Source organism: Pocillopora damicornis, chromosome 3 (genome assembly GCF_964200805.1).
Source record: "Pocillopora damicornis chromosome 3, jaPocDami1.2, whole genome shotgun sequence".
Taxonomy (NCBI): Eukaryota; Metazoa; Cnidaria; class Anthozoa; order Scleractinia; family Pocilloporidae; genus Pocillopora; species Pocillopora damicornis.
In genome coordinates this window covers 23,404,023-23,431,907 of record NC_142672.1, presented here as the reverse complement: position 1 = coordinate 23,431,907, position 27,885 = coordinate 23,404,023, and the positions used below count along the sequence as shown (strand labels likewise).

Below are 27,885 nucleotides of genomic sequence, written 5' to 3'. Positions count from 1 at the left end.
ATTTATTCACCAATAAAAATAAAAGCCATTACCAAAGCCACTGGTTTTTTGGTTTTCTTCTCCTTCTAGGAAAGTTTGAACGTTACTCTCTGAACGTTACTGTCTGTAAGCGAAACGGATTTTTCAGCCTTTTAGCAACTGTAATCTGACAAAATTCCGACAAGCAACCATGGGTCGAGAATGTTGAAGGCTTTTCCGTTCATTCATCAACCTGACCGAGTGGCAATTTCATAACGGTTTTAAAATAAATATATATCTAAATTTTTTTCCTCAGGATGATAATGTTGCGCTAATTAAACAGAATTGATTCGACTGAACATCAGAGATATGTTAACTAAACTGAACTCTGAATATGAGAGATGCAAATGAAAGAGTTGAAATATGGCCAAAGGCATAGAGTTCATGAAATCCTATAATAGCGGAGCTCGCAGTGCGTAGCCCCATGATTATACAAAATAGTGGTTACCCATCAAGCCGAAAAATTCCACATGCGTGGTCAACTGTACCGCGGGCACGCCAACGCCACGGCTTTGTTCAGTAGTCCAGTGGTCAGTGCACTGGTCTCCGAGTCGGACGACTCAGGTTCTTGTCCTGGCCGAGGCAAGGCCAGGACTTGTGCCCTTGAGACGTGCGGGAGAAAAAAAATGCGAGCTCCGCTTTTAGGCTTGGCTAGATCTATATATTATTTGTTGTTTTTAATTAAGTTCTAACCAATGAACTTACCCCAGCCCGGGAACTATGGCTGTTTTTTTTTTTTTTTTTTCATTCTTTTTGTCATCTTGCTGATATTTTCCATTTGCAAGCGCCGCGATCAATAGGATAATGAATAATGTATAAGCTATTATTAAGATTTCAATGAAGTATACTTAATCATGTCGGAATCTTGAAATACAGTAATTTTCTTATTTTGTTTCAGATTAAAATTACTTGCAACCAGGAAGACTTTGAAAATTTCACAGGAAATAAATGAAAAAAAATTAAATAATGAGGCTCCCTATAGTGCTTAGCAAACTTTCAAACAAACATTGTAATATTGGCCAAGAGTCATCAATGGCTGCCGGGATCGATGTGAATAAAACATAAATACAAGACCCACAAAAAAAAGGAAAGTAGAAAATTAATTAAGATGTGCTAGAAGATTCAATGATTATCCTCAATTCTGGCCTTTTTTCTGACCTTTACACGCATGTTGCACTGCAAATATCATCCATCCTCAATCACAGATTTTCTATTTATTTCTCTCCGGAATGTTTTATCCTGTCGAACTAGTATTCTAAGACTGCCATACATTCAGGGAACCTGTCGCCACAAAAAATTATGTATGATAAAATTATGATCATGAAAGAAATCACAGGCAGATGTAGAAAGACTGGAAATGGGAATGATCCTAATCTATGGACTGGAGATGGTTAACTGCTGAAATGATCAGGTCAAGTATAAGTTGTAGTCCGTTTGCTGAAAATAGAGAAATTAAATCATTAGAAACGGCAAGGACTCTAGTGTTTCTTCGCTCTCATTTTGGCAATTTTATGTAGGAAATGCAGTATGCACCACACTGTCCATAGGCCAACTTTAAAACAAAAATTCAGTTTAATATGTTCATGCTGGGAGTTTTTTCTTATGGATTTTAAATGAAAATGAAGAGAAAAGCTTATTGGACCAGCGAAAACCGCACTCAGTACACGGCGGTTTAAGAAAGGAAAATTTAATAAAGCTAACAGTTGAGAGTTCTAAAAACAAAGAAAAAATTCGCTTCAAAGTTCACGAGGTCGAGCTGGCCGCCAGTCCAATCGTTTGCCTCCATTACCGTTTCCGTCAGACAATAAGAATTTATGTTGAGCTATAACATAGTGTAGCCAATTTTACTGCGGAAATTTACCTACTTTATGTTTATTTAATGTTCTAATTATTTGGTAAGCGATCATTCGACATGTTAGCAAATCACGTGCATTTTTTACGAGAAGCATTTTTGAAACGATGGAACGGAATGATGTTTTTCAAAGCCGTGCCGTCAAATCGCTGGAAAAAAATGTTGAAGACACTTCCCAGAGTAATTTAGCTAGATGGGAACAGCTATTAGTGTTTTTCAATATAGCAGTCATCCTGTGAATTAGCATTACAATACGAAAAGTAAACCTAAAAAGTTGAAATCCAGCTGTGACTCTTTAAGCTGGCGATATTAATTGCAAAACAATGCAGTAGGAGGTCATGCAAATGTTGTATTGATGGGGTTATTGGCTTTGAACGTTATAACCAACCACGCATGCCATCGACGCTTATCGACTTGCAATTAACTTCTTTGTAACATCTATTCGTAAACGGAGTTTTGTTCAATGCCACAAAAGTTGCTTGAAGGAAACCTTTGATTTCTAGACAATCTGGTCTTCCAAACGACCCAGACATCGGCCAGCAATGCTTAGAACACTATTTCTAGATTTGATTATGTTTATAATGGTTGCTTACTTTCAGAACATTCCCGTTAGCGGATCTGCCGCTGTCGCGCCACCAGAATTCCTTACAATAGGCTAGTGATGAATTTTATGTTTTTAGAGTAAATATGAGGAAAATTTCTTTCTTCGCAAAACTGAACTTCTTTTATTTGTTTCAACAGGTGCTGTGTTTTCCGATAGCCCTCGAGTCGACTATGAGGACGCCTTTAGACTCGCTATCGACACAATAAACAGTAACAACTCAATATTACCAAGTACGAAGCTCAGAGTAATTGTCAACAAGACAGCAACACTGAATGCTTTCAAAAACATCGAGATGGGTAAGTTATAAATCGCGATGCGGGAACTTCGTGTGAAAGTCAGCATCAATTTTCGTAATCCTAGCATCAAGTTTGCTAAGGATGATGTCTTTTTGCTGTTTCACCTGGCAGTCATATTAAATAAGATGAGACCATGCTGCTAGTAAACAACCCTTTAACATGTGGAAATGAAGGTCAAAAATCAAATATGATAAACTACTGATAATACAAGTTGTTTAATCCTTATTATTAAAGGTCACAAGCATTTTGTAAATGTAGTTTGGGCATGCGTTTATTTTTTTTCGTGACCGATTCGGTCGAAGCTCTGTTTGCATCGTCACTTTTTTAAGTAGCGATAAACTGTTCCAATTTTACCCCCTGTGTTTTGCAATATCCCCTAGCTTGCAGATTTGCATTTTCGATCATTTAATATTTTGAGGACTGTTGTGGGAGAAGTTTTAAAGATAGTTGTCAGTTATCTTTAAAAAGGAACTGTTTGGTAACTTCCGTAATTTATTCTTTTATGATGGTGTTGATTACAGTTCGACCTTTTGTTATACCAGGTTCTATGGCGGGAGATGAAAGGAGCTCACAATATTTTAAAGTTGAACGCAAAAGAAAATGAAAACGGAAGAAAAAAAAGGAACCGTACATGCTGGCTTACTAAGCCATACAAAAGTTGTAAGGGAAATCAGGTCATGTTGATTTAGAGGCTAAAATCGCAGTTCTGTTCCAGCTTTTGATCAGGAAGCACAAGTCATTCTCAGTTATGGTTTTTATTCTTTTATTTTATCTATTTTTTAAAATATAACAGTGCAATATCTCATCAAGAAAGGAGTGGTTGCCATAGTTGGACCAATGACGTCTACTGGGGTAAAATTTACACAGCCTTACTGCGCTGGTTTTCACATTCCACAGCTTGCACCAGTGGCGACTGACCCAACATTTTCATTTACATCAGCAAACTTTCCATTCCTTGTTCGCCTCAGTCCGAGCGATACGATTCAGTGCCAGGCCTTGGCAGGCCTAATTTCATATTATAACTGGTCTCAAATATCTCTGTTGACATCAAAGGATGATTACGGTTTGTAGATTTTTTTGTTTTTGTTTTTGTTTTTATTTTGTTTTTTTTTTTTTGCTTTTTCTTTTTAATTGACGTTTAGTTATTGCTTGTTTGCTTTATTCTTTGTCCAGTCTCTTTCTGTTTTTTCTTTTTATTTTTTTCTATCATCCGTTGCACCATTATTTGATTTTTATTCATGATTATGATTTTTTTCGTTCAACTGAAATCCTGGTACGACGTATTGAATACACCTAAAGTATAAAATGCCAATGATAAATCAATTTGCTTGAAGCTTATTCCACTCTTGCCTGAACGATAACTTTTATTTTTTTAATATGTGAACATATTAACTGAGTTATCTTGGTAGTATATTAAATGATAAACTAACTCACCTCAATTCCGTACAATGTTCAAATCAGGATCAAAATCTCAAAGATGGAATAGTGAAATAATCTCATATTGTCTATATCTTTAGGTATTAATGGTCTCTTAGCCCTAAAGGATATCGCAAATCAAAAAGGTTGGAAAATCTCTGCAAACGAACATTTTGATCCTATCAGTGACTATGCTTCCCTGGATGTGAGTCCACAGCTCGAGGCGATAAGAAAAACGCACACCCGGATTGTTGTCTTGAATACAATGGCACGTTACACAGTTGTTGTACTTACACAAGCTTTGAATATCGGAATGCTCAAAGATTGGGTATGGATCGTTACTGATGGCTCAACTAATACAGTAAGTCCATCCGAAAGAGCCTCTATGTGTATGAAACTTAAACGTCGTGATGTTATTATCCATTTAAGGTGCATTTTTGTAGTGGCATAGTACCATTTCCTCCTCTCTCAGTAACCCGGTGTTATGCAACCTTCCCCGCGACATTCGTTAGCTTTTGTGGGGTGGTCTTGCATATTATAATTGATTGCAATTGGTAAAGAGCTTTTGAATGATATTTTGGTCACGGGTAGACAATGAATAAGGTCAAGGAGTGGAGACGATATTATCGTTGACACTGGAATGGAGAAAAGGCAGGAGCTAGACAACTCAGGGATAATTAGTGCAAATTTTGACTACAAAAATATTTTCGAACTGGTTAAAAAACTTTCTGGTTTTACTGAAAGTGTGTAATTCTCTTTCTTCTAAGGACTGGAGCTTAATCCCTGGCGACTATCCACTCCATGAATTTTATGGTGTTATAGGAACCAGGCCCTCATCTGGTTCTGGTAAATTGTACACAGAGTTTTCTCGCGTGTGGAAATCGGAACGCCGCAGTGGAGTCAGTGTAAGCCCTTTCTCAATGTCCTTTAACACAAATATAGCGATAAGTTTTAGAGAGCACTGTAAGGAGATATATTGCTTTATCCTAGTTAAGATGATTTTTAATCAACAATGACCAATTGTGATCAGACTAAGTCGCAGGTATCGAGAAGAGTTAGTCACAAGTGTTTAGTATATCGATGTTTTCTTCTTTTTAATAGATACCAGGAGGAAAGAGCTACGACTCAGCACTTGTGATAGGGGCAGCTTTGAATAAAATGATCAAAGACGGATTTGAAGTGAAAGAGGTCTCGCTTGAATTCGATTTCGAAGGAGAAGTCTCAACCCGGCCATGGCCCCCAGGTCAAAGACTAATGGACTATATTAAAAATGTAAGTGCGAATCCAATTACTTTCGATGTTACGAAACGTCATTATCCGTTGTATGACATACTTTTTTCTTGTTCTGCATGAAGGTTTCCACTGATGGTTTAATGACATCCTTGTCATTTGAAGAGAACGGCTCACCCACGTATGCAGAATTTGATATCGTCAACCTAGGAAGGACTGGTTTTATTCAGGTTGCTTATTATATTTCTTTTCCAATTTACTTACACACAGTTAAAAAGGAATGAAACCCCCTATTAATTCAAAATTTATTTGCCTATGTTTGTAAATAGAATAAGAGAGATGGTAAGTTTTGAGCTCCGTGAAGAGAAGGAGAAAGATGATTTTTCGTCTTGTCTCCAGCGTGGGAAAAAGAAGAAAACTATGCGTCCCCGTGAATAATCGAACCTCAGACCTTTGGATTCAAAACTTACCATCTCTCTCATTCTATTTACAAAAATGACGCTATCGAAATTGCTGATCCTAGCAGTATGCAGGAAGCGTGTCGTATGAACTTCGTAATAAACCTCGCTCAGTGGTAGGGCATCGAAGCGCGAATCCGGAGGTCTGAGGTTCGATTCCTCATGGAGACTCGAATTTTTTGTCTGTCCCACGCTCGTGACAAGACGAACTACATCTTTTTCTATATACTTGCCTAATGTGAATTAATTCCCACTGGATCAAGACAGATTCGCTGTTAAATTTAATTATCCGAAGTGGAACCTCGCAGCTCGCTTTTTGACAAACCCTTATTTATACTTAGGGTTAAGCCCACCGCTAGTCATAGAAGCTCTCGCTTACATGACGTGACTTTCAAAGTCAGTTTTGATCGGAGTATTTATTTATACCTAAAACGTTTTGATCACTGATAAATTCAGTCGGGACACCCGTAATGCCGAAAAGGATTGGTTTAGTTCAGTTTTAGTACTACCTCTAACAATCACAAAAGCCAGTAAGATCTGAGGTTCAAATTCTTTCGAGCACAAATACTTCTTTGTCCCATGCTCGGCAGTAGAGTTCAACAACTACACTTATTCCATGTTCTTGCTCTTATTCGTATTCGAGTGCTATCCTTTTAAATACAGGTTGGTCACTGGAATTCAAGAAATGGAATCGTAATGGATCCTCGACAGCCCGTGATCTGGCTTTCTGGTTCTATTAATGTCCCCACGGACACTTCAACTGTAGTAGAGAACACAACCATTAGGGTTGTTACCGTCATCGTAAGTAATGGACAATGGACCTGGTGTCTTTAATTTTTTTTTATATAATAGTAAGCCGAGCCAAGGTTATAATGTATAGATAACCGAAATGGCTTGCAAATACCGATAGAGCTAAGTAGAAGGGTGTCTTTTTTTTATCGTTATCATTTTGCCCATGTATGTGTAGGTGAGAAATAGTAGGAACCGAAAAGGAGTGCGCAAGGCGCAAAATTGAAAGGTCAAGTTGACACTCCAGTCTCGGATCAGTTTGAGCTGTTCTTCAGAAAGATGCTCTCGTATAGCTCTCTCCATCAAGAAATATTATATGAAGATGATGGTAGGAGTAACCAAAGAGAAAAAAAAACTATATTCTGGAAGAGGTAGCAATATTACTTATCACTTCTTACCATTGACACTGAACGTCCGGCGATGTCGTTATTTTGACTTGAGTGGAGGGTTGTGTAAATCATGTACATATGCTTAATAGATAAAATAGATTGTTCAAATAGGATAATATCGCCTCTAAGTATGTGTTATTGTGTGTGTTTGTTGCTTTCACATTTTGCAATTTTAGGAGAAGCCATTTGTATTTGTAAAGAAATCCAGCACTGGAGAAAAAACGTATACGGGTTTGTGCATCGACTTACTAGATAAACTAAAGGAAAAGATGAAGTTCAGATATACAATCGAAGAATCACTTAATAATGTATACGGTGCACCCGATATATTTACTGGGGAGTGGAGTGGAATGGTTCGGCAGCTCATTGACAACGTAAGTTTGGCATTTGGGACAGTTTTGCTGTACGTATTACAATTTCATTTGCAACTTGTGCCAAATTTATACTATTATCTAAAAATTTCACGGGAATGGAACGCACAGAGTATTCGATGGTACTATGTGGTACCATAAAACAGGGGGAAAAAATACGGTCGAAAAGTGGAGTAACAATGTAAATCATACTTCTATATAGAATATTGGAGTTCAATGTCCTTCCTTTGGGTTCTGTTTCAGAAAGCTGATCTCGCCATAGGTCCGTTCACGATAAGCTCGAGCAGACAGACAGTAATAGATTTTACTCAGCCCTTTATGGACGTCGGCCTATCGATCATTATGAGGAAAGAGGAGGATAGTGAATATAAAGTGTTTTCTTTCCTCCGCCCGTTTGATTTTAATCTGTGGTTGGCTATAGTTTCAACCACCTTAGGAGTTGGTGTATTTCTGTGGGTCCATAGCACATTTAGTCCATATGGGTATCACGGGCGAGTAGCACAGGCCAAAAGTACAAGGTCTATTTCTAAAGATGACATCAAAGCCAAAGACAACTTACGGTTTTTCAACGCGATTTGGTCTTCGTTCGCTTATTACGTCAGTCAAGGCCCAGATGTCTTACATCCCGTGTCACTTTCTGGAAGAATGGCAGTGGGAGTCTGGTGGTTTGCAGTCCTCATAATTGGTATGTTAGATGTGCCAATAGAACTTGTCTTTCTACCATTTTATGTTCTCTATTGTCATCATACTCATTAGGAGACAGATATGTCGGTCAAACACAGTTCAGAAATCCTAAATTGCACCTGAAGCGAGGGTCGCCCACCATTTGCCTAACATGTGGGCGAAAGCAGAATATTTTGTTTAAAAAATAGACAAACACTTTTACTGATTTTCATAAAGAGCTGCCCAACCAAGCAGCTGTGGACAAATTAGAACACACGCCCTAGGCTGTTAGATAATGCTCAATTACTTCCTTTAACAAGATGAATATCAGTTATCCTCCGGACTTTTCATGACAAAAATTAGTGTTATATTTCGAACGTACCATTTTAGGGGCTACATACACGGCGAATCTTGCATCTTTCTTAATCGTTCAACGGTTTCAAACTCCAATACAATCAGTGGAGGACTTAGCTCGCCAAACAAAGATCGAGTACGGAATTCCCGGAAATGGTCAGACCCAAACGTACTTCCAGACATCGAGCATTCCTTCCTACGTCACAATGTGGGAATTCATGAAGTCCAGTGGAACTATTCTTAGAAATTCCTCTGAAGGAATCAAAAGAGTTCGCGGAGGGAACTTTGCATTCATCTTTGATTCTGCAGTGCTTGAATATCACGTCCATCAGCCACCGTGCAACACACTTTATATGGTGGGAAGGTATAATATTATGTAAAATGTTTGAGAGAAAAAGTAAATTGGCAGCTTGCATGCAGGGTATTATTTTCCTGTTATCCTAAGTATCTCTCAAACACTTTGCTGCGCATTTAAGAAGTGCTGAGATTTAAGAGGTCTGCGTTTCTAACCTTGAATTTGAACTTTGGCAACTTCTTCATGAGAATTGACGGTTTTAATTAGCACGGAGATTGCTGCAATTTATCGTGGCCCTCTGACTTATCCACACTTTGCCTTTTCTCTCCACCTTCTCTTACAATGACTATAATTATGTGAGCCAAGCGCAATATTTCTTCCCTTTAACACTTCTCAGGGTATTTGGAAAGTTTGGTTATGGCTTTGGCCTGGCGAAAAACTCCCCTTTCACACATCAATTTAGCATCAATGTGTTGGAACTCAGACAGAAGGGATACATGGAAACGATGAAAAGCAAATGGCTTGTTGGGACATGTCAAAATGACGAATCAAACGCAGGTGAGTGCACTAAGTCTCTTTCCAAAAGTTTATATTGACATCAACAAGGAAGGGGTATTGGGGTCTATTAGAAACCGCAAAACCGTAGAAACAATCATCTAAAACTGCAAAACTGCACACAATTCTGTCAAAACCGAAAACTGCAAGCAAAACCGTCTAAAGCGATAAATTTGTTGCCGTTCAGACCAAATAGGACAAAACCGAAAGCCACATCGGATACCAAATCCGAAAACCTATTGCTGCTTTTTACGAATACCAAAAACCAAATGCTTCGGACTGAAAATCTGCAAACTGCAATGCACACCAAAACCGAAAAACCGACGTTTGTTGGCACAAGCACCGAAAAACCGATTTAAAAAAATAGCCGAAACCGCTAAACCCAATTTCCCCCCCCCCCCCCCCCACAAGAAATGCGTAGGATCGGATTTCCTCTTGCAATATTCATATTTCATGATTTCATGTTTTTTAGTTTCTATTATATTATTCAAGTATCCCGTCAGTTGTATATGTACAGATTCATTTTCATCTCCTTTGAATTTTCCTCACAGATACCTCCTCCTCGATAAATACATCAGGGGATGTATTGACGTTCACAGATCTATCAGGCGTATTCTATTGTGTGTTGTTTGGCATGGCCTGCAGTCTTCTCGTCTTACTGGTGGAACTCTTTGTTGAAGCACATAAGGATACTAAGCAAAATCAAAAGGAGGTAGCAGTTTGATTTTCTGGTTTAACCTTGCTAGGGAGTTTTCGTCAAGTACAACCTGACTATTGAGAGCTTTAAATTACAGAGATTCCCTAGGCAAGGGAGTGCTTAATTATTTATTTAAAACAGGGGACACTCGATTTGATTAAATTCCATTCTGTATAACGATCAACCTTTTGCGATAAATGGTTGGATGGTCTGTGTATTTTAGTTTGTTTGAGTATGTAGCAGGTATTTTGAAACGGTTTGAATATACATAAATGAGGTCTGGAACGAATCAATCAGTTGCGGGCTTTCCTGAAATTACAATAAACCTAACTCCATGTGTATGTCACTCTGAAACTTTACGTTTACTTATCAATTTTCTTCCTATTATCACCAATGGAATCGAATGGGTGAGCTAAAGAAAATTTTCTCTCTACTAGGCCCGAGTTGAGGCACTAAAAAGACGCGTATGGGCTTCCTGGCGAGCATATCAAGGACCAGGTCGCACTATTACTTCCTCTGTTGACCCGGAAGATGCCTCACGTTGTTTTCAGACAAGAGATTGTTCCAACTCAGCTCCAAGAATGGATTCTACAAATGAACTTGTTATTGACGACATTACAAAGAAGAAAAATAGTGAACTCAATGGCTTCAAAGGAAAAGAAATAAAACCCCGCGCCTCGCCAAGCCATAGGAGAAGTTCTTTAGTTTAGCTTGTAAAATGAGAGTACTTTCCTTGTTGGGCGATATTCTGATAAGCTTATTTTCAATTGAGGGCGCAGACAGATTAAACCCTGGTTCACCATAGTTTGCAGCGTACCAGATCATGTTCTGTACTTACTTAGAATCCTTTATCCCATACAAAAAGAGATAATTCGAAGGTCATCACCATTGACTGGGCAATAATAACGCTATAAAAGTAAGCGCAAAATAATAAACAAACGAAGAAACAAACATTCGAACATTCGAAAGCATGCAAAAAATATCACAGGAACATCATAGCATGTAATTGGCTGGACATTGTTCAATGCTTAATTTCTCCTAGCATAATATCGTGCAAAGTTTGTTTGCTCTAATCGAACTTCTATTTCAAAGAATATTATCATAAATATACAACTAAGATAATGGATACTGTGTTATAATTTAAAACTAATTTTAAAAAGTAAATGAGATCCCAATTGACTGGAAAGTACCCTGTAGCGAATAGCGAACAAACAAACAAAAAAATTGTAAAAAATAAAATTTATTCACTAATGCAATACAAGAATAAGATCCTTTGTGTCGAGTAAGACAATTTTAAACGGATTAAGCCTTTCCGCAATGGGTTTTACTAAGCTTAATCGGAAGTATCAGCGGCACTCCATCGTTTTTCAGGGAGGGGGAGTGGGATCAAGCGTTGCAAAGAACCACTTCTGATTTTCTTGCGTTTCAATAGTTGGAAAATTATATTTCACCAAGTACACTTGTTGTCTGACACTCAAGATTTTTTTTTTTCCAATAAAACGACGGGAAAAATTAGCATGAACAGTCTGTAAAGTCTCAAAAATTAAATGCATTTAAAATAGCTCTGGATCTCCATTAAGTCTTAGTTTCGAAAGAATAACAAAACAAACAGAACAAAAGCAATGGGCTAAGAACAAAAAACAAAAAAATTAAATCATCTGTTTCTGTCGTTTGGTTTTATTAATTCTTCTGTTTCACGTCATTTAGAACAAAAGTCTATAACATACCAATTTTATCATTTCATTGCTCGCTTTACAATTCAAACATTTTCGAAACGTCTTAATTACGGCTTCTGTTTGACTCCCAGCAAGAAATCATTGTAAATCAATTAAATTCAAATTTAGCTCTTGCTGCAAATAATCTCAAGGACTTCCCACTGTGCTGAAAATAAAAGTTCTTATTTTGCTTTGTTAAGCTCCTAGTAAGTGTCCCATAGGTCATTGTGACAAAAATAGGAAGCCATGAATAAAACGGCTTCTGTTGTCAAAATTGCAAAAATATCACGTACGTCATTTCAAGATTGTCGAAAGATCAAAGCTGAGAATTTGCACATATTCTTCTCTTGGAGGGTAGAAACATGTGTTCGTTGATATTTATTGCAATTATTTCAATTGTATTGACCTCTATTTTCACTGTTAACGCACGAGTTGTAAAAGTTGGTAAGTTTACCATGATGTCAGATGCACACTCTCGTTGCGTTTCTCTTAAGCACTGGATATTTTTTACGGCCTATCCGAGTCCAGAATCTTTAAAGCATATAGAAAGGAATTATTATCGAACAGCAGCGAGTTTAAATCGATATGTCTCCTTCTTTCCAACGCGTGGATGTAATATTGTCCCGTCAAGCACTTTCGTTTCAAAACACCATAGCTTAATTCTATCTTCATTCAGTGTTATCATTTTTCTCATTTTCTCCAAAACTGTGTACTTAACATAGGGGCCATATTTGAGAATGAAAGGTTAACTAAATCCTTCCTTGTTGCCATTGAGGATGTGAACAGAGATCCCAACGTTCTACCCGGAATAAAGCTAGAAGCTTCTATTAACATGACCAAACCACTGGATGCCTTTGATAATTTAAAAGCAGGTAAGACTTCAATTTAATCCTAGCAATTAACTATATACCATTTTTAAATTTTTTACAACGAGATAAATTTCAAATGATGCACCACTTTGCAATTTCGTTCCTGCGACATTTACAGTCATGTTTTTTTTACTCCTAGATGCTTCTGTTTATGTTCTATATAAACAACTAGGTAATAGATTCACGTGTCTCTGACTCAACAAAACGCAACACAGCAGATGCAGCTATTTGCTGATATATGCTATAATTGTGTATTCCCAGCTCAATACCTTATCCAACAAGGTGTCGTGGCCATAGTGGGTCCTATGAGGTCATCAGATGTGAAATATACGCAGCCATATTTTTCTGGTTTTCACATTCCACAATTCGCTCCAGTGGCAACAGATCCGACTTTCACCTCAACGCCAGCCAACTTCCCTTACCTCGTGCGAATGAGTCCGAGTGATACTATTCAATGCCAAGCTTTGGCAGGAATTATGAAACATTATAACTGGAGTCAGTTCGCTTTACTTGTCTCTAAGGATGACTACGGTGTGTTTATTTTAAAGTTACTTTTAATTCATAAAAGTCTTAACTCGACCCAGCCAAAATTGCTGATTGTATTGCATCATTACTGATCAAATACCTCTTGCTTTTTAAAACCCTTGAACTGCTATGAGAGACCAAGACAAAATTTCTCCCAACAATATCCGAAGACAAATGAAGGAAAATATTAATTAGAAAATTACTAGGTGATTCAAAGCTAAATTCTCCAAACTAACATCATAAGTAATGCATGACAGACAGCAAGGGGAATTACTAATGAGATTTTGGGAGTGAAAGGGTTAAAAGACGCAAACACTTGTTCCTCTCTATTGGCCTACGTAGGCTGTGTGTTTTGTGTGGTACACATCGGTTCAGCAACGGCCCTCTGCATAGGTTAGTGCTCATTGATAACGAGAGTAACGTTTATGTTCATAATGAATATCAAAAAGTCGTCGTATCATTTCCCAGGTATTAATGGCGTCTTAGCCCTGAAGGACGAGGCATATAAAAGGGGATGGATAGTCGTGGCGCATGAGCATTTTGAGCCCGTCTCAGATCCTAATTCACTTGACGTTAGAAAGCAACTAAAATGGATCCGACAAACTGGCACAAGAATAGTGGTTTTAAATTGTTATCTGAGATATTCAAGACAGGTAAGTAAGTCTGTACAGACTACTTATTAGGTAAACACTGTGCACAATAATGCAGACCAGTGTCGTTAAAGAATGCAACAAAGCGAGGACTGGTTGCGTTATCCTTTACTTTCGTAATTCTCTACCCCCCTTTATACATTTACATGTAACAGTTGGTAAAGAACTGTGAAAATCGTCATAGATGAACTGTAATAAATTAATTTAACCAAGATTATCAATGGATCACAATGTCCTCTGCTTAACCTTCCGTAAACGTACGACTTGCGACAAGAGCTGATTCAATACGTTTCTAAAACCGAGGCAAATTATGTTTTAAAGCCAGAAGCGTGACCTCGTTTGAAACAGAAAAAACTCATGACTCGTTACTAACGAGTGACTCCTGCTCAGAGAGAAACTGGTGCCTCATGGACGTTCCCGCGCCAATAATACAAATGCAATAACAACGTGGCATTAAATTTATCGTCTGTGGTGATAAGGTTGATATAAAACAGCATTGTAAATATATTGTGATGAAAACTCAAAACAGATCCTAAAACAAGCTGGTGACTTAGGGATGACGACTGATTGGGCCTGGATCATAACGGATGCACAAACAGGACGGGTAAGATAACTTTCTCCCTCGTAAGTGTTTGCAGAACATAAACTCAACTGAGTACACAGAAATCCCCAGTCTACCACCTAATTGGCGGAGGGGCTGCCGTGCGTTTTTCAGGAGACATAATGAAATAAATGAAAGAAAAAAATCTCCCAAATAGGGAGATGTAATCTTAAGAGCATCTCAGAAACTCGAGTTTGACGAGAATGCCATATCCTGCGCGGAGACGTCCAGGCCCCCTCAGGCTTTTATAGTATGTTTACCTTGTTTCCATAATTGTTTCTTTTACTTCTGTTCCAAAGGACTGGCAGACTCTTGGTGGCGATTTTGTATTAAATCAGTTTTATGGAGTCATGGGAACACGATTAGCATTTGGAGAGGGTTCGCGATACAAGGAGGTCGCTCAGGAATGGAAAAGCCATGAATACGGTGAACTTGATGTGAGAAATGACCAATCATGATTTTCATTACACGAACCTTGCAATCTTATTAGCCCTAAGCAATGTTTCTGTTTTCCATTAGATCTCATCCGTTTCTTTACTAATTAGGGAGTGAATTAAAACAAATAATCGGATTTCAGGGCTTGTTAAAGTAAGAAATCAGATGGAACTTTTTGTCGTCGATACGTCGTTAAGAAATACTCTCCGGCGCATGAAATCTTGTGTTTCTTTATATATTATTGGGAATATTACACACAACATGATTTGTGCTGATTTTCCTTCAAGGTTGTCACTGGAAAGTGCTATGATGCCGTCCTTGCTCTAGCATCTGCACTTCATTATATGACTTTAGATGGTTATGACGTCAGTGGGGACAAGTTGAAATTTGAATTTAGCAAGGGCTCAGTTAAACCTTGGAGAAATGGAGCGAGCTTAATGAAGTACATTAAAAAGGCAAGCAAATAAGAACGGTTATCCTTTGGTACCTTCAGACTTCCTGTGGGGCGTCTACATTTTATGTTCTGAAAAGGAACATGATAAGATTACTAATCAAAGGGAAGGCTGCTGGAGAACACTATTAAGATGAAGGGTTGCCACGGATATTTGCAACTATCTGTTTTCTAGACGTGGCCAGCCCTGGTTGAGGTAACTTAACAGCCCTTGAGCAAATGTACTCCAGAATAACCAGTTTCACCCCCGGATTCATTTTATTGAGGCTTGAAGAGACACCTTTCCAAAATTACCTAGAAAAAAGAGTACACGATTAAAAAAAATCAAGAAATTTGCAGCCAACGGGAGATGTTGTGTGCTCGAGGTTTGGTGGTCAATTTTTAGAAAATGACGCGCAGCTTTTTTCGCTCTCAAAGCTAGATAATGAAGAACTAACACTCGCAACGTCAGCTTTAAAAACTCCTTACAGTGGCAAATTTACTTTATCAACTCAGTTGATTTACCAAATTATCTTGTAAGCCCTTTCACCGACATAGCAACCCCCTTTCTCTAGAAAGGTACCCCTTTATTTATTTATAGATTGATTATATCTATGTAAGAAACATTATTATAATTGTTATATCATTGCGAAAACAAGATTTCCTTAAACGTATAATTTTTTTTAAGATCATGTTTTACGATAGACCTTTACAACAGACATTTTCATTCAAAAACAAGAATTACTCTAACGAAACGTTTTACTAATAAATCACAGAACATTGCTTACAGGTTCGTACCAGTGGCATTATGAATGACTTGGAATTTATCGGGGACGGTTCTCCAACTTTTCAGGAATTTGACATTGTAAATTTGGGAAGAACTGGTTTCGTGAAGGTAAGCCATTAGTCAGTGTAAATATTTATATACTACCAAATATATTTTGGCAGCGAGGGGTTAGATGGAGGTGGAAACCTCAAACAACTTTTGGATAAATTTGATTTTTTATTCTAGGTCGGCAAATGGACGCCATCGGAAGGAGTTGTCATGTTTCCAGAAAAACCTGTACTTTGGCTATCTCAATCACTAGAGGCCCCGAGTGATCGGGCAGACACCGTAGAAAACATCAGCATTCGAGTTGTTGCTGTGATAGTAAGTTGCAAATTTTAATACAAGCGTCCAGTAATTTTGACTGTTAGGGCTGAAATTATGGGAGTCGGGCAAAAATTAGAATAAGAAGTCACAGCCGCTTTCAGGACAGTTTTTTTGCCATTCTATCGATCATGCCCCAGTGAAAGTTTTTGCAACATATATGGGTAGCTTTTTGTCTATTTACGAAGTACAAGGGAAGCAAGTTGGATGATAATCCTTAATAGGCGGCAATCGTAATGCTTTGGAAAGCAAATCTTAAATGAAGCAGCTTCCCGGTACACCTTTGCATTTGATTTTCTATTTATTTATTTATTTATTTTCAGCAACCACCTTTCGTGGAGGAGAAAGTTGCTAAGACGGGAGGGATAATTTATACAGGATTTTGTATCGAGCTACTCGACAGACTTCAGCAAGACATGAAGTTTCGGTACAGAATAGAGGTTTTACCTAGTAACCAGTACGGTTCATGGGATGTTTTCAGCCAGAAGTGGAATGGGATAATCGAACATTTAATTGAGAGGGTAAGCAGTTTTCTCTTTATTGCTGCTTTGGGACGCCTCAGATGGGAGAAGCTTCCCCCTCCCTCCTCCAATCGTGATCTCAGGTTTCTCTTCAAAGATATTCAAAGCTAGTCCTTAACGATCACCTCTCTTATCACTAAGAAGTTATTAGAATATCATTATTAGTATAATTGTTGATGATCGTGTCTTAGTGTAAGTTTGACGTTCGTTGACCATTTTTATTTAAAATAATGCTGATTTTGCTCTTATCAGAAAGCAGATCTGGCGATTGGCCCTCTATCTGTCAGCTCACGACGGCAAATAGCCGTGGATTTCACTCAACCATTCATGCATCTTGGCTTGTCAATTCTCATCGAAAACAAAGTCAACGTGGACTACAAGATGTTCTCTTTTCTGAAACCTTTTAACACATCCCTCTGGTTGGCCATTGTCGCAGGCACAATTTTAGTTGGTTTCTTCTTGTGGCTTCACGCCACGTTCAGTCCACGTGGTTATCATGGGAGGATTGCCCAGTCACGAGACCAAAACAGCGTAAGGGACGATCACTGGAGCACAAAGGACTGTCTTCGGCTGTTCGAGTCCGCGTGGTCATCGTTTTCTTACACAGTTGGCCAAGGAGCCGACGTAGCACATCCACAGTCCACATCTGGGAGGGTTATCATCGCCTTTTGGTGGTTTGCCATGTTGATAATAAGTAAGAAATACCATCCACTGCTAGAAGAAAATTGAAATTCAATTATGAGTTTCGCTCGAAAATATGACAATACTTATCAGAACATTTGCCATCTTCCTTGTTCTGCTACCTTATTACAGTGCGAGGTCTGCTTCTCTTCGTAGACGGATACTGGCGAAGTGTAACAAGCGCCCATGCCCCTTCCCCAATGCATCCTCGGACAGCTCAATTGATGAATTGGGTGCTGTGAAAGTACAGAACTCTTACATCCAGAAGCTCGACTCAAGGGGATAACGCAGCGAACAGCTTATATATTTTGCCTAAGAAATGAACTTAAGTGCTAGACATTATTTTTAAAAAAAGGAACAATTTGACATTTTTTGCCCAACATTTAGTTTATTGAGCTCATCCAAAGTTGCATTTACCTTTGGTGTTCCGTGGGTCTCAGAATTCTCTTTGGGTGAAATCATCAAAAGCGTTTGTTCGTCAACGTTTCCATGTAATTTTTATCACCAAAGGTCGCTATGACTTCTGACTTTCCATCCTTGCTTTACAAGAGAAGAAAAACATGTATTTTTGTTTTCACAGGTGCGTCTTACACTGCCAATCTGGCCAGTTTTCTAGTCACGGATGTCTTTGAGACACCAATCAACAGCCTTGAAGACTTAGCTGCCCAAACGAAAATCAAGTATGGCTGCGCTAAAGACAGCCACACCATGGCATTCTTTCAAATGTCACGCGTTCCAACCTATGCAAAGATGTGGGCATTTATGAAACGTCACGACACTTTGGTGGAAAACGTGACTGAGGGTATCAGAAGAGCGAGAAAGGGTGGATATGCTTTCATAAGTGAGTCAGCTGTATTGGATTATTACACAGAACAAAGGCCCTGCAACACGTTGACCACGATTGGAAGGTATGGTGTAAGTTATGTAAGTTACGTTTTGCAACTTGATGAATTTGTGTACAATCAAAATCAAGTCTCTATTCTATATCGAATATTTTCTTTTTTGCTGGCCATACAGAAAAAAAAAACAAGGTGGAAGCTATGGAAAATGTAACAAATTTCTGGCGCATGGCTGACCCTCACCCCTAGGGATCAATCATCGAAATCGCTGGGGAAGGGGGGGTGAGGATAACTCGTCGTCGTCGTTGACATATTATAAAGGGACGATTAGAGAAACTTAATTGCCAAATGAAGGCGATCGATACCATTCGAGTACTACTGAGCCTCATGGGGTGATAAGGTAAATTGTATTCCCCCCGCCCGTCCCCTTTCCCCAGTCCCCAGGCGATGAATAAAGAATAAAGACCGGCCTCTTACGCCTATCTGTTCCCTGCAGAGTATTCGGCAAGTTCGGCTATGGCTTTGGGCTTCCCAAGAACTCCCCTTTCACACATCAGTTCAGTGTAAAAATCCTGGAATTGAGGCAAAAAGGATTTCTCAAACTTTTGAGGGAAAGGTGGCTCCAAGGAGTGTGTGAGACGACTTTGCAAGAATCTTCAGGTATGCAAATGTATGAACTTTGGAGCTCGTGCAATCAGATTATTCTATTTAGAGTTCAGGTTACGATGTCATTGCCGCAAGTGAAGGTCATGTTCATATTTTCAGACACGTCCTTCACGGGAGACGTTTTGGTATTTAAAGACATGGCTGGTGCATTTTATGCTGTCTTCTTTGGCCTGGCTTTCAGCTTGATTATACTTCTGATTGAATTGACATGGGCGGCGTACAAAGATCACAAACAAGGCCAGGTGGGTTACATAAGAAATGAATAAGCCTTCCAGAGCTGATATAGGTAATGCTTTTGGATCATGTGTTTCGTTTTTTGTCGTTAAATGTTTGTTGTTTTTGTTGTTGCTGTTCATATTTTGGGCGAGGTTTGCTATCCTTTCCAAAACGCTGGATGCAGACAGTCGAAGTTAGCCTTGAACTGAATATAAATCATATCTCATACAATCACATGGTAAACAAGACCAAACATGAAGACTTCTGAGTATGATCCACGAGGAAGTCTAAGTAGCAGTAATTAGCAAGGATAAATTAAAAGAGTTGTTTCTCAAAACATTGAATACTGCCGTAGTAAAGTGATAAGGACAAGACACTCTCCAGGCTAGGCTCCTTTTCCACTTCCGGTATCCTTGTTTTTTTCCGGTATCCTTTTTATTTCCGATATCCTCTTTATTTTTTAAGAGAAAAAAAGCACATCTATGCTGGAGAATCTCAAGAACAATTAATTCATGTTTGAGATATTAACCGTTTACGGAAATGACAGATGAGAATGGAGAAAGGCAACAAGAACACTTTGTCTACCCAAAACAGCCAGAAAAAATTGGGAGATTGTTACCTTTTCAAGTGTTTACTACTATGGTGTTGTGGGTTAATGTTAAAAAAATGCAAGATCATAGTAGAATTTGAAGTTGAATTAATATTACTTTCCTTTTTTAAAGACTTTCAGCCTCCTACAAGGCTTTCGGGACAGAGTGGTAAAGTCTTGGAAAAACAAACGAGGAAAATCTCTCAGTCGCTACAAGTATAATTCTAAAGCCGATACCAACTGGAGTATTGCTCTTCAACAGCTGCAGACACTGCTGCCTAAAAAGGAAGGGGTGGAGGACAAACCCAAAATAGGAAACAGGGATGAACTTCAGGCTAAAAGAGGTTTGCAACAAAACTACGATGCAACAGAACATGTTAACCAGCATAAGAGCACACCGTCGGCCTATATATAACGCAAATTTCATGTCAGAGAACATTGCGGGATAAGCAATGTTTTTTATCGTATCAGTTGCGGCTAGATCAACAGCCCTGCTTTGGTTTCTTTTTTTCGCACTAGCGGATAACTATTTATTATCATTATCACAATAATTTTCATCATCATCTCTATTTTGTAATTACAATAAAAATGATAAAGCTACTCATTTTTCTTTATGGTCTAATTTATAATTTTTTTACGTAAAGAAATTGTTTCATCAAATTTGATTGACAGTGAATTTAACACGAATCATTTATAATTATTATTTCTCGAGAAGTAATGATTATAATTCAGATTGCATCCAAAATAGTAATCGCTGAACCCTTTGTTCGCTTCGCTTAAATCGTTCGTCTCCGAAAGCTATTTATATTCCACAAAAAAAAGAATCTTTGTGCCTACTGTTTGACATCCGTTTTGGGAAAAATAATCACGAGGAAAGACGCAGTATTTTGTAACTATTTCCTCCACTGTAATATAAAATCCACACGTGCAAACTAAGAAAACTGACGGATCCAGTGATCATAAATTTAGGTATCCGCTTCATTTGACAAACATGGAGTTTTTTATTTGTTATTTTAAAGTTGACGTTACAAGGTTCGATATTTACAATCTGTCACTTTTAATCACGGCTTTCAGTTTTTCCAATCAAGATTAAACCTCCACGGCACCGAGGCCATTTTTTGCTATTTCTCTTAATTTTAAATAATCTTAATCAATTTTGAAGACACTTGAACGAGGCAGATAAAGTCAATTATCTCGTGCTTTGAGGCATGTTTATTATTCCACTTAAGACCGTCTTGTTTGCAGAAAGTGAAGCATAAGCCTAGCTACTTTCTACGCATTGCTTTCTTAAGACATAAATTCTTTAAAAAGTCAAATTCTTGTTAGGATCAAGGTGAACCGGATGAAAGAAAACTAAAACGTTTGTTTTTTTTTTTTTTCTATGTCAAACCGTTCTCGTTCTAGGGGAGACTTGTTTACTGTGTCAATCGCCTTTTACTTATAGATAACAAGGAATATCTTTATCCTTACCAGAAACCTCAACGCCTTTCGTAAATTGTGTATTACCCATACCGAACCTTTCGTTTTTCTTTCTTTTTTTTTTTTTTTCTAAGAGTGTCTACTGTCAAGCGATTTTTCCTATCAAGCTGTTGACTACTTGAAGCTTCATCTCATATTCATTGCTAATATGAACTCGTTCACCTTTAAAATAACTTTTTTCTTCCTTACTTTATTATACCAAAACGCCTCTCACCGCTCTCTGGGGCGCAAACTAAAAACACGACGACATGTTTCTTTTGATAAGAGGAAGCAAGCTGAAGAAAGACCGCATGCAATTTTAAATGAGATGCAACTTTTTTCTAATTTGCTTCCTGTTCGAATGACTGGATCATTCAAATTTTTACATGCAGCTTCAGTAAGAAATGCTCGAAGACAGAGTTTGTTTCAGTAATTTTCTCATCTATAGCAACACTTCTTATTCCGCAACGGATGATTTATTTGAAACGAAAAAAAACAAAAACAAGAAAAAAAAAACAAGAAAAACGTAAAAAAACGCGAACGCGTCTTTTGAGGCACCTTTTTTCCCTTGAAATTTTTCCTTTAGAAGTTGAAGCACAGTAGTTCAGGTAAAAAAAAAATCCTCATGATACATTTTTATCATCCTTTTTGAAAGTTTCAGTTTTGATATTTTTAAGCACTTGATTACTCGCGGTCTGCTTGTTGTCTTCTTGCTTTGTCTCGCAAGGTTGAAAGAATCAGCAAGCGGGCCGCGCCGGTTCCACCTGGCTCGTCCATCAATTAGTATTTCTTTTGAACAGGCACGCGTGTTAATTACAACAAATGAGTTCACCACTTACAGCTCAATCTGAAGTCTCTTGGTGTAGTGTTATTGTTAATAATCAAATCCTTTGTGATTGCCTTAACAATACTGTACAAACAACCTGCACTGTTTTGAAGAGCTCGTGCATGGGGAAATAGAAATTAAGGAAAACACATTGCTATGTTATAAAGATTTACCAGAAATCGATCTCAGCATCATGTTGAATTATCTGCTATAATACCTTTTTTTTTATTTGGCTTCGCGGAAAGTATATTCGTTACATCCTACGTTGAGCCAAAATCCATGTTAAATTGGATTTAGGTGTTTTTGTTAAGTCATGGATAAGGTGTAAATGATCTGCCAAGGGATAATGCACGAAATAAAAAATAGTATTCAGAAAAGGGCCACTAGGTCGATAAAACTTGGACAAATCTTATCCCTCTTTTCTTTAGTGTCTGTTGAAGAGCTAACCATTTCTCCATAAAACATCAGAGTGATTTATTTTGATTTCTGTACTCAGTGTTCAAGAACTGATTTATTTTCTTGTAGTTTTGTTTGGCATCAGGTGAAGATCGTTTACGAAAACAAAAGTTCAATCTCGGAGTCATCGTGGTTCCCATTTCGTAGTAATATAAGTCTGGAAAAAAGGGCTAAAGATGAGGGTAATTTAAGACGATTTTCTCACTGATATTATTTTGAAATTCAGATTGCAAGCAATTTTCTTTGAAATTTTTTTTCTTTTCTTAAGCGCCGCATAAATCTGTCTTTGCGGTCGCCTAGTTATGTTAATGAGTAAGACTGACACTTGTTAATAAGTTATAAGTCTACTTGCTACCTCAAGAAGGCATTTGAAGGATATTCACATGTTCTTTTCAATTGCGTGTGAAATAGAAGTCAAATATCTGAAATACAGGGACACAAAATCGCAAAGAATAAAAAGTGTGTCATAACTACCACTTTCCAGGAATATGTGACCTTTTTCTTTAGCGATTACCTCAAAACTAACTAGTGTCGACCAAGGCTTTTTCTGTCTCTTAAGTCTATGCCCTTACTAGTCACTCAGTGTAAAATATACCGTGTCGTTGAAAAAAATTAATTTTCGAATACAAAGACTAGCGCTTATGCCATCCTGAGCTCTACATCCTAGTATTTGCTACTACGTTTCCCATTGATATCTTGTAGCGATGAATTGGCTTGAAGGAAATTAAGAAAAATGCTATTTCAGTAATGTGGCATTTAGCTTGCCCGTTGTGGTAACTAAAATCAAACTCATTAAAATTGCTTAGAAATTTAATTTCTATGTCTATTTCTTGTCTGACAAGCTATTCCACAAGTCATAAAATACTGGCTCGTATTTGCGATAACAGTTTTGGCAGATCTTGGACCATTTCTTTGTTTTTTTGGTACTCTTCTGTTTTAAGAAGGCAAGTTCATCTAAATTTCTGGCGTCGTCGCCATAAATATTTGATCAGCGAACCATCCATTTGCTTTACGTGTTAATGGCGATTAACTGTCACCTAATGCCAATGATTTGGAATTTTTTTGCTTTTTTTCCTTCTTCAGCGCTTCGGGTTGCACTCTGAGATGTGAAGTTTGAGATCACATCGCCGTGTAAAACAGATTTTGCAATATCGGCAGCGGTAAGGGGCGTTATCCGTATGAACGTGCATGTGGAACTTCAAATTGGATAGCTTATTAAAGGCTTTTTCGCAGAGATTGCAGCGATACGGCTTCTCTCCTGTGTGTATAAGAACATGGTTGCGCAGATTGCCTTTTTGATGGAAACCTTTGCCACAGATATCACACACGAATTCTTTCAGATCACTGTGAGTGCGAATATGAGTCTTGAGCGTGGATGACCGATTGAAGGCTTTGTCGCAGATGTGGCATTTGTGGGGCTTCTCAGATGTGTGAATGATTTTGTGACGGCAAAGTGTGCTTGACAATCGAAATCCCTTGCCGCATATGGCGCACACAAACGGCTTGGCGCCAGTGTGGGATGGCATCTTTAGGTGGATCGTCAATGTATACTTCGTCTTGAAAATTTTACCGCACTGATCGCACTTATAGGGTTGCTTGACAGGACCCGTTTGATACGAAGAAGACAATCTTTTAGAACCTTCTCGTAGACTCCTTGGCTCTTCAAGCCCTCGGTGTTGAGACCGTTTGGAACCTTTTCCCGATCTCGTTTTATCTTTCGTTGCTGCACAGATAAATTCCTCCTTCTCTGTTCTTGATATTTCTTTTTGTTTGCTCATCTTCGCCTTGCTCTCTTTTTGATTTTGACTTGGCGCCAATTCGCTGGTATAATCGCACTCTTCAAAGTATTTCTCATTGTTCGTATGCTTCTCCGTGTGATTTCCATTCACGTCCGTAGCTTCTTCTGAGGACGGACTCTGTTCTTGGAGAGATGAGCCCAGAAAGCCTGCTCTTGGAGCCAATCGATGCCAAAGACCAAGTGGCAAAGATCCTAAAATATGCACAATCCACAAGTCAGAAATGAGCCTTCGTCAACTCAAATTGGCCGAAGTCTACTGGAAATAAGAATTCACCTATTTTATCCGGAAATTTCCCATAGTAATCAAAATAAATTTTAGAACAGTATGGATGAGGGGGGATAGTCAATATTTAAGTTACTTACCAGCAATGGAATAATCCTCTCTGTTGTTCCATTCCTGCTTCAGATGACGCCGCAACAGGAATGACTTAGGCATCTTCCCTTGATTCCAAATTTATACCAACGGATTTTTTATGAACTTTTCGATCAGCAGATAGGAGAAGCAGCTAAATATGAACGCCAAAAGGAATCTGCCGTTTCCTTGAAATGGGAATCTCGGAAATGTTGCCACTCGTGCTTGCACAGGTTTATAAATCCTCAAACGTTGGTAATGTGTTAATATAATCAGTTTTTTTATTCTTTCGTATCCAATCGGCGCGTGTCATCAATATGTTTCAGGTTATTGTTATTGTTTACAAAGGCGCACTTGATTGGTTAACAACAGGTTGTTAAGCACAGTCAGAAGGTATATGACTTAATTTTTCCTTTTTTTATTTTTCTTTTTTGGTTTCCGCAAACGACAAAATGCTACATGATAAAGTTATCCACTGCTCAAGGACAGACAAACCTGCGCAACTGTCCTCTTACGAACATTAAAGGAATTCGGAGATTTATTCTGTGTTATCTCTTAACTCTCCCCCCGGATCCAAGCCACCTGTCAAATGAGAATATGCGAGGTTAGCCCCGTAACAAAACACGAAAAACCGGTTATTGTAGGATGACAAAGCCACTTTTTACTCCTAATTGCCTTTTCTCCTGGGTCTACGCGGGTGAAAATGTAGTTCTAGCAATAATCTGAAAATTTTCTCGAAATTGCAAGCAATTTGCTCATTGGCGAACGAATTAAAATAATAATAAAAAAAGCTCAAGTTTTTTTGTACGGCAAGGTCGCAGCTGCGATGAAATTAATACTACAGAGCTCAGCTGGTAACCACAATGTTTTGGTTTGCTAATGAACCTATCTCCTCCGCCTTTTCATAAATGAGCATTTTATGCTGGCTGACTTCGGTGAGTAATTAATTATTAAGGAACTTCATGCGTTGTTTTGAGAAAGCAAACAATACTGGACAAGACTTAAAGCCACTTTCGTAAATTAACGCCGAGTACTGATTCTTTTCCGAAGTTCATTAGAACCTGGTAAAGATTAACGAAAATCGTTCCAACTTTACGAGGCGTTTCTGCGTGTATTGTTCATCTTCCGGTCCCTTTGAATTGATAAATATCAGTTCAAACTGATTTGCTATTCTTAGCTTAAAAATTAAATCGTTTTACACATTTGAAACGCACAAGAGCCGACGATATGCTACTTTTCTTCGTACCCTGTTGAGCTATTGACATCGCAATCAATTTCTGAGTACATTAGGGCCTTTTACCTTCTCAAAAAAAAATTGGTGAATATTACATTTGATAAAGCGGTTTCATTTCAATCCACGAATTTATTATGAATGCTCACTTGAAGACAAGCGTTAACGCCCCACAGGCCACGAATCATTATTATCAAAAAGGTGTAAATTGACTCATGGTCGACTTTGACTCAAATTGCAAACAATTTGGTCTCGTTGTTTGAAAAAGTACCAAGATGCAAGGTAACGACTTGTTGTGCGAAAAGATTCATCGAGATGTGATGACTTCCTCTAAACAATGAATAATCTACAGATTTTATGAAAGTAGTAATCAAAAACCGCAAGTTATTCTCGGAACAAAATCGAAAGGCATCAATGAATTTAGACAGAACTATCTAGATTAGAGAGCAGGTGTTTTACGAAATGGCGCTATGGCTAAAAACTTTTTGGGACCCCCGTATTGCTTTAGTAGTTTTTGTAAATTCTGAAACTCCCCCAACCGCTGTGAAAATTAACGCTACAAATTAACGCGCTAAATTAATGAGACACGAACACCAAATGACTCCCTCTCTCTCCCACTCGTGAACAGTTCACTACGAAGGGAAATTTAAATTTGGATTTATTTTCGACTCGTAGAAAAGCTTTGGAATTTCTAAAAGAGATGAAAATTCTTGATTGTGCTTAACAAGTTTGAAATCTCTGCGATAAACCAAAACAGCGACGGAATCCTCTTTGAAGCAATAAAGGTTTCGTTAGGGTAATCTCGACTTAAAACGGTTTAGGAAAATTGCATGTAAAATGAAATTGCCTGGATTCGCTTTGCAGATCTGCAAATAAAAACATTGATATAGGGCTGATGTGATGAGTAATGTAAAGCAAGTGTTGTTTGTAAACACGACGAATTGTTACACGGGAGATCATTAAAAGTTTTTCGGCACTGAGATTGTGTAAGACCAAAATGCACAAAAGGAAATGTCATTAGCGAAACACATGACGGAGGTATTGGTACATATAGTTGAAAAATATGATGAAAAAAACATATAGAACGAAGATCCAAAGTTAAAGTTATGCAACATCCTGTAGTCAGACGAATTCAGACAATTTTCAATTAGATCAGAAGACGACATTTTGACCCAAAACTAATTTACAAAAGTTAAAGAAGGCTCCATGGACTTTCAGGCGCGAGAAACTGTAATTATGTTTCCACAATGTGTTGTCTGTGATCATTTCAGGGAATAAATGAGATAAGATTTTATTCCAAGGTATCATTTGGCGATTCCCTCACACAGCGACTGATGAAATAGTAAAACGTTTTGACGTGCGTCAAACCTTCAAACACAAGCTATCGCCTAGTCAGGGGTCTTATCAACCCTGTCAAGGACCCAGAAATATTCGTTTGCGAGAAATCAGTACAAAAAAAAAAAAGAACTGTAAAAAGATAACAAAAAATGAATAAATTACTAAGAAATCTCTCGATAGCAGAGTCTCTCAACGATGTTTTTAGAGGCGTAAATAAATTGTAGGCAATCTTTGCTTATTCCTACGTTGAAAAGAAAATATCTCCTCTCTTCAGGCTTGAATATGGCAGGTTAATTAGCTAGCAAAGCTCTTTTTGTATGCACCATTTTGACAGCTTTTCGGGCTTGAGGTAACCTACAAGGCCAATAGTGTGTAAAAATATAACGAATTGAGGGTTCCGCCTCCTGGTCGAAATTTTAAGTCGTATGCAAAATTTTCGCGCCTGATGTCTAAAGTCGAACAACGCCGTCTGAAAGTTCCTGATTACATACTACTATTCCAAAATTCCTTTTCTCCGTCTAAAAGTAAAACGTGATCTCATATTATCATTGA

At 38.1% G+C, this 27,885-nt stretch overlaps 3 protein-coding genes across 5 annotated transcripts; 2 read left to right on the top strand and 1 right to left on the bottom strand.

The window, feature by feature from the left end:
* Positions 1-2,255: 2,255 nt before the first annotated feature.
* LOC113674489 (glutamate receptor ionotropic, kainate 2) lies at positions 2,256-11,242 on the top strand. 2 transcript variants are annotated; one of them, XM_027190965.2, is made up of 14 exons: positions 2,256-2,524; positions 2,612-2,770; positions 3,564-3,833; positions 4,288-4,547; positions 4,954-5,091; positions 5,288-5,458; positions 5,542-5,646; positions 6,538-6,675; positions 7,229-7,426; positions 7,667-8,108; positions 8,477-8,804; positions 9,133-9,293; positions 9,842-10,002; positions 10,425-11,242. In XM_027190965.2, the coding sequence occupies exons 1-14, from the start codon at positions 2,413-2,415 to the stop codon at positions 10,695-10,697; spliced, it is 2,916 nt and encodes a 971-aa protein (XP_027046766.2). In that variant the 5' UTR covers positions 2,256-2,412; the 3' UTR covers positions 10,698-11,242. The 2 variants fall into 2 exon arrangements, with proteins under 2 accessions (XP_027046766.2, XP_089058484.1); XM_089202358.1 differs by having other exon boundaries at positions 2,325-2,524; positions 3,313-3,833.
* A 711-nt stretch (positions 11,243-11,953) lies between these two features.
* Positions 11,954-20,474, top strand: LOC113674480 (glutamate receptor ionotropic, kainate 2-like). 2 transcript variants are annotated; one of them, XM_027190958.2, is made up of 15 exons: positions 11,954-12,146; positions 12,425-12,574; positions 12,833-13,102; positions 13,565-13,749; positions 14,276-14,350; positions 14,647-14,784; positions 15,070-15,237; positions 16,003-16,107; positions 16,225-16,362; positions 16,686-16,883; positions 17,136-17,577; positions 18,145-18,472; positions 18,900-19,063; positions 19,169-19,311; positions 20,008-20,474. In XM_027190958.2, exons 1-15 carry the CDS (start codon positions 12,065-12,067, stop codon positions 20,287-20,289), a joined length of 2,868 nt encoding a protein of 955 aa, XP_027046759.2. In that variant the 5' UTR covers positions 11,954-12,064; the 3' UTR covers positions 20,290-20,474. The 2 variants fall into 2 exon arrangements, with proteins under 2 accessions (XP_027046759.2, XP_089057743.1); XM_089201617.1 differs by having other exon boundaries at positions 12,014-12,056.
* Positions 20,475-23,406: 2,932 nt separating this feature from the next.
* LOC113674481 (uncharacterized) lies at positions 23,407-24,985 on the bottom strand. Its single transcript, XM_027190960.2, has 2 exons — positions 24,776-24,985; positions 23,407-24,604 (listed from the first exon to the last, which is right to left on the bottom strand). Exons 1-2 carry the CDS (start codon positions 24,846-24,848, stop codon positions 23,694-23,696), a joined length of 984 nt encoding a protein of 327 aa, XP_027046761.2. The 5' UTR covers positions 24,849-24,985; the 3' UTR covers positions 23,407-23,693.
* Between the last annotated feature and the right edge of the window lie 2,900 nt (positions 24,986-27,885).

Coding starts and splice junctions, on each gene's coding strand:
- LOC113674489 (XM_027190965.2), top strand. CDS start 2,413: ATGCTTAGAACACTATTTCTAGATTTGATTATGTTTATAATGGTTGCT. Junction 2,771..3,563: donor TTTCAAAAACATCGAGATGG/GTAAGTTATAAA, acceptor AAAATATAACAG/TGCAATATCTCATCAAGAAA. Junction 5,092..5,287: donor AACGCCGCAGTGGAGTCAGT/GTAAGCCCTTTC, acceptor TCTTTTTAATAG/ATACCAGGAGGAAAGAGCTA.
- LOC113674480 (XM_027190958.2), top strand. CDS start 12,065: ATGTGTTCGTTGATATTTATTGCAATTATTTCAATTGTATTGACCTCT. Junction 13,750..14,275: donor ATCTGAGATATTCAAGACAG/GTAAGTAAGTCT, acceptor AACTCAAAACAG/ATCCTAAAACAAGCTGGTGA. Junction 14,351..14,646: donor CGGATGCACAAACAGGACGG/GTAAGATAACTT, acceptor TCTGTTCCAAAG/GACTGGCAGACTCTTGGTGG.
- LOC113674481 (XM_027190960.2), bottom strand. CDS start 24,848: ATGCCTAAGTCATTCCTGTTGCGGCGTCATCTGAAGCAGGAATGGAAC. Junction 24,605..24,775: donor AGAGGATTATTCCATTGCTG/GTAAGTAACTTA, acceptor TGCATATTTTAG/GATCTTTGCCACTTGGTCTT.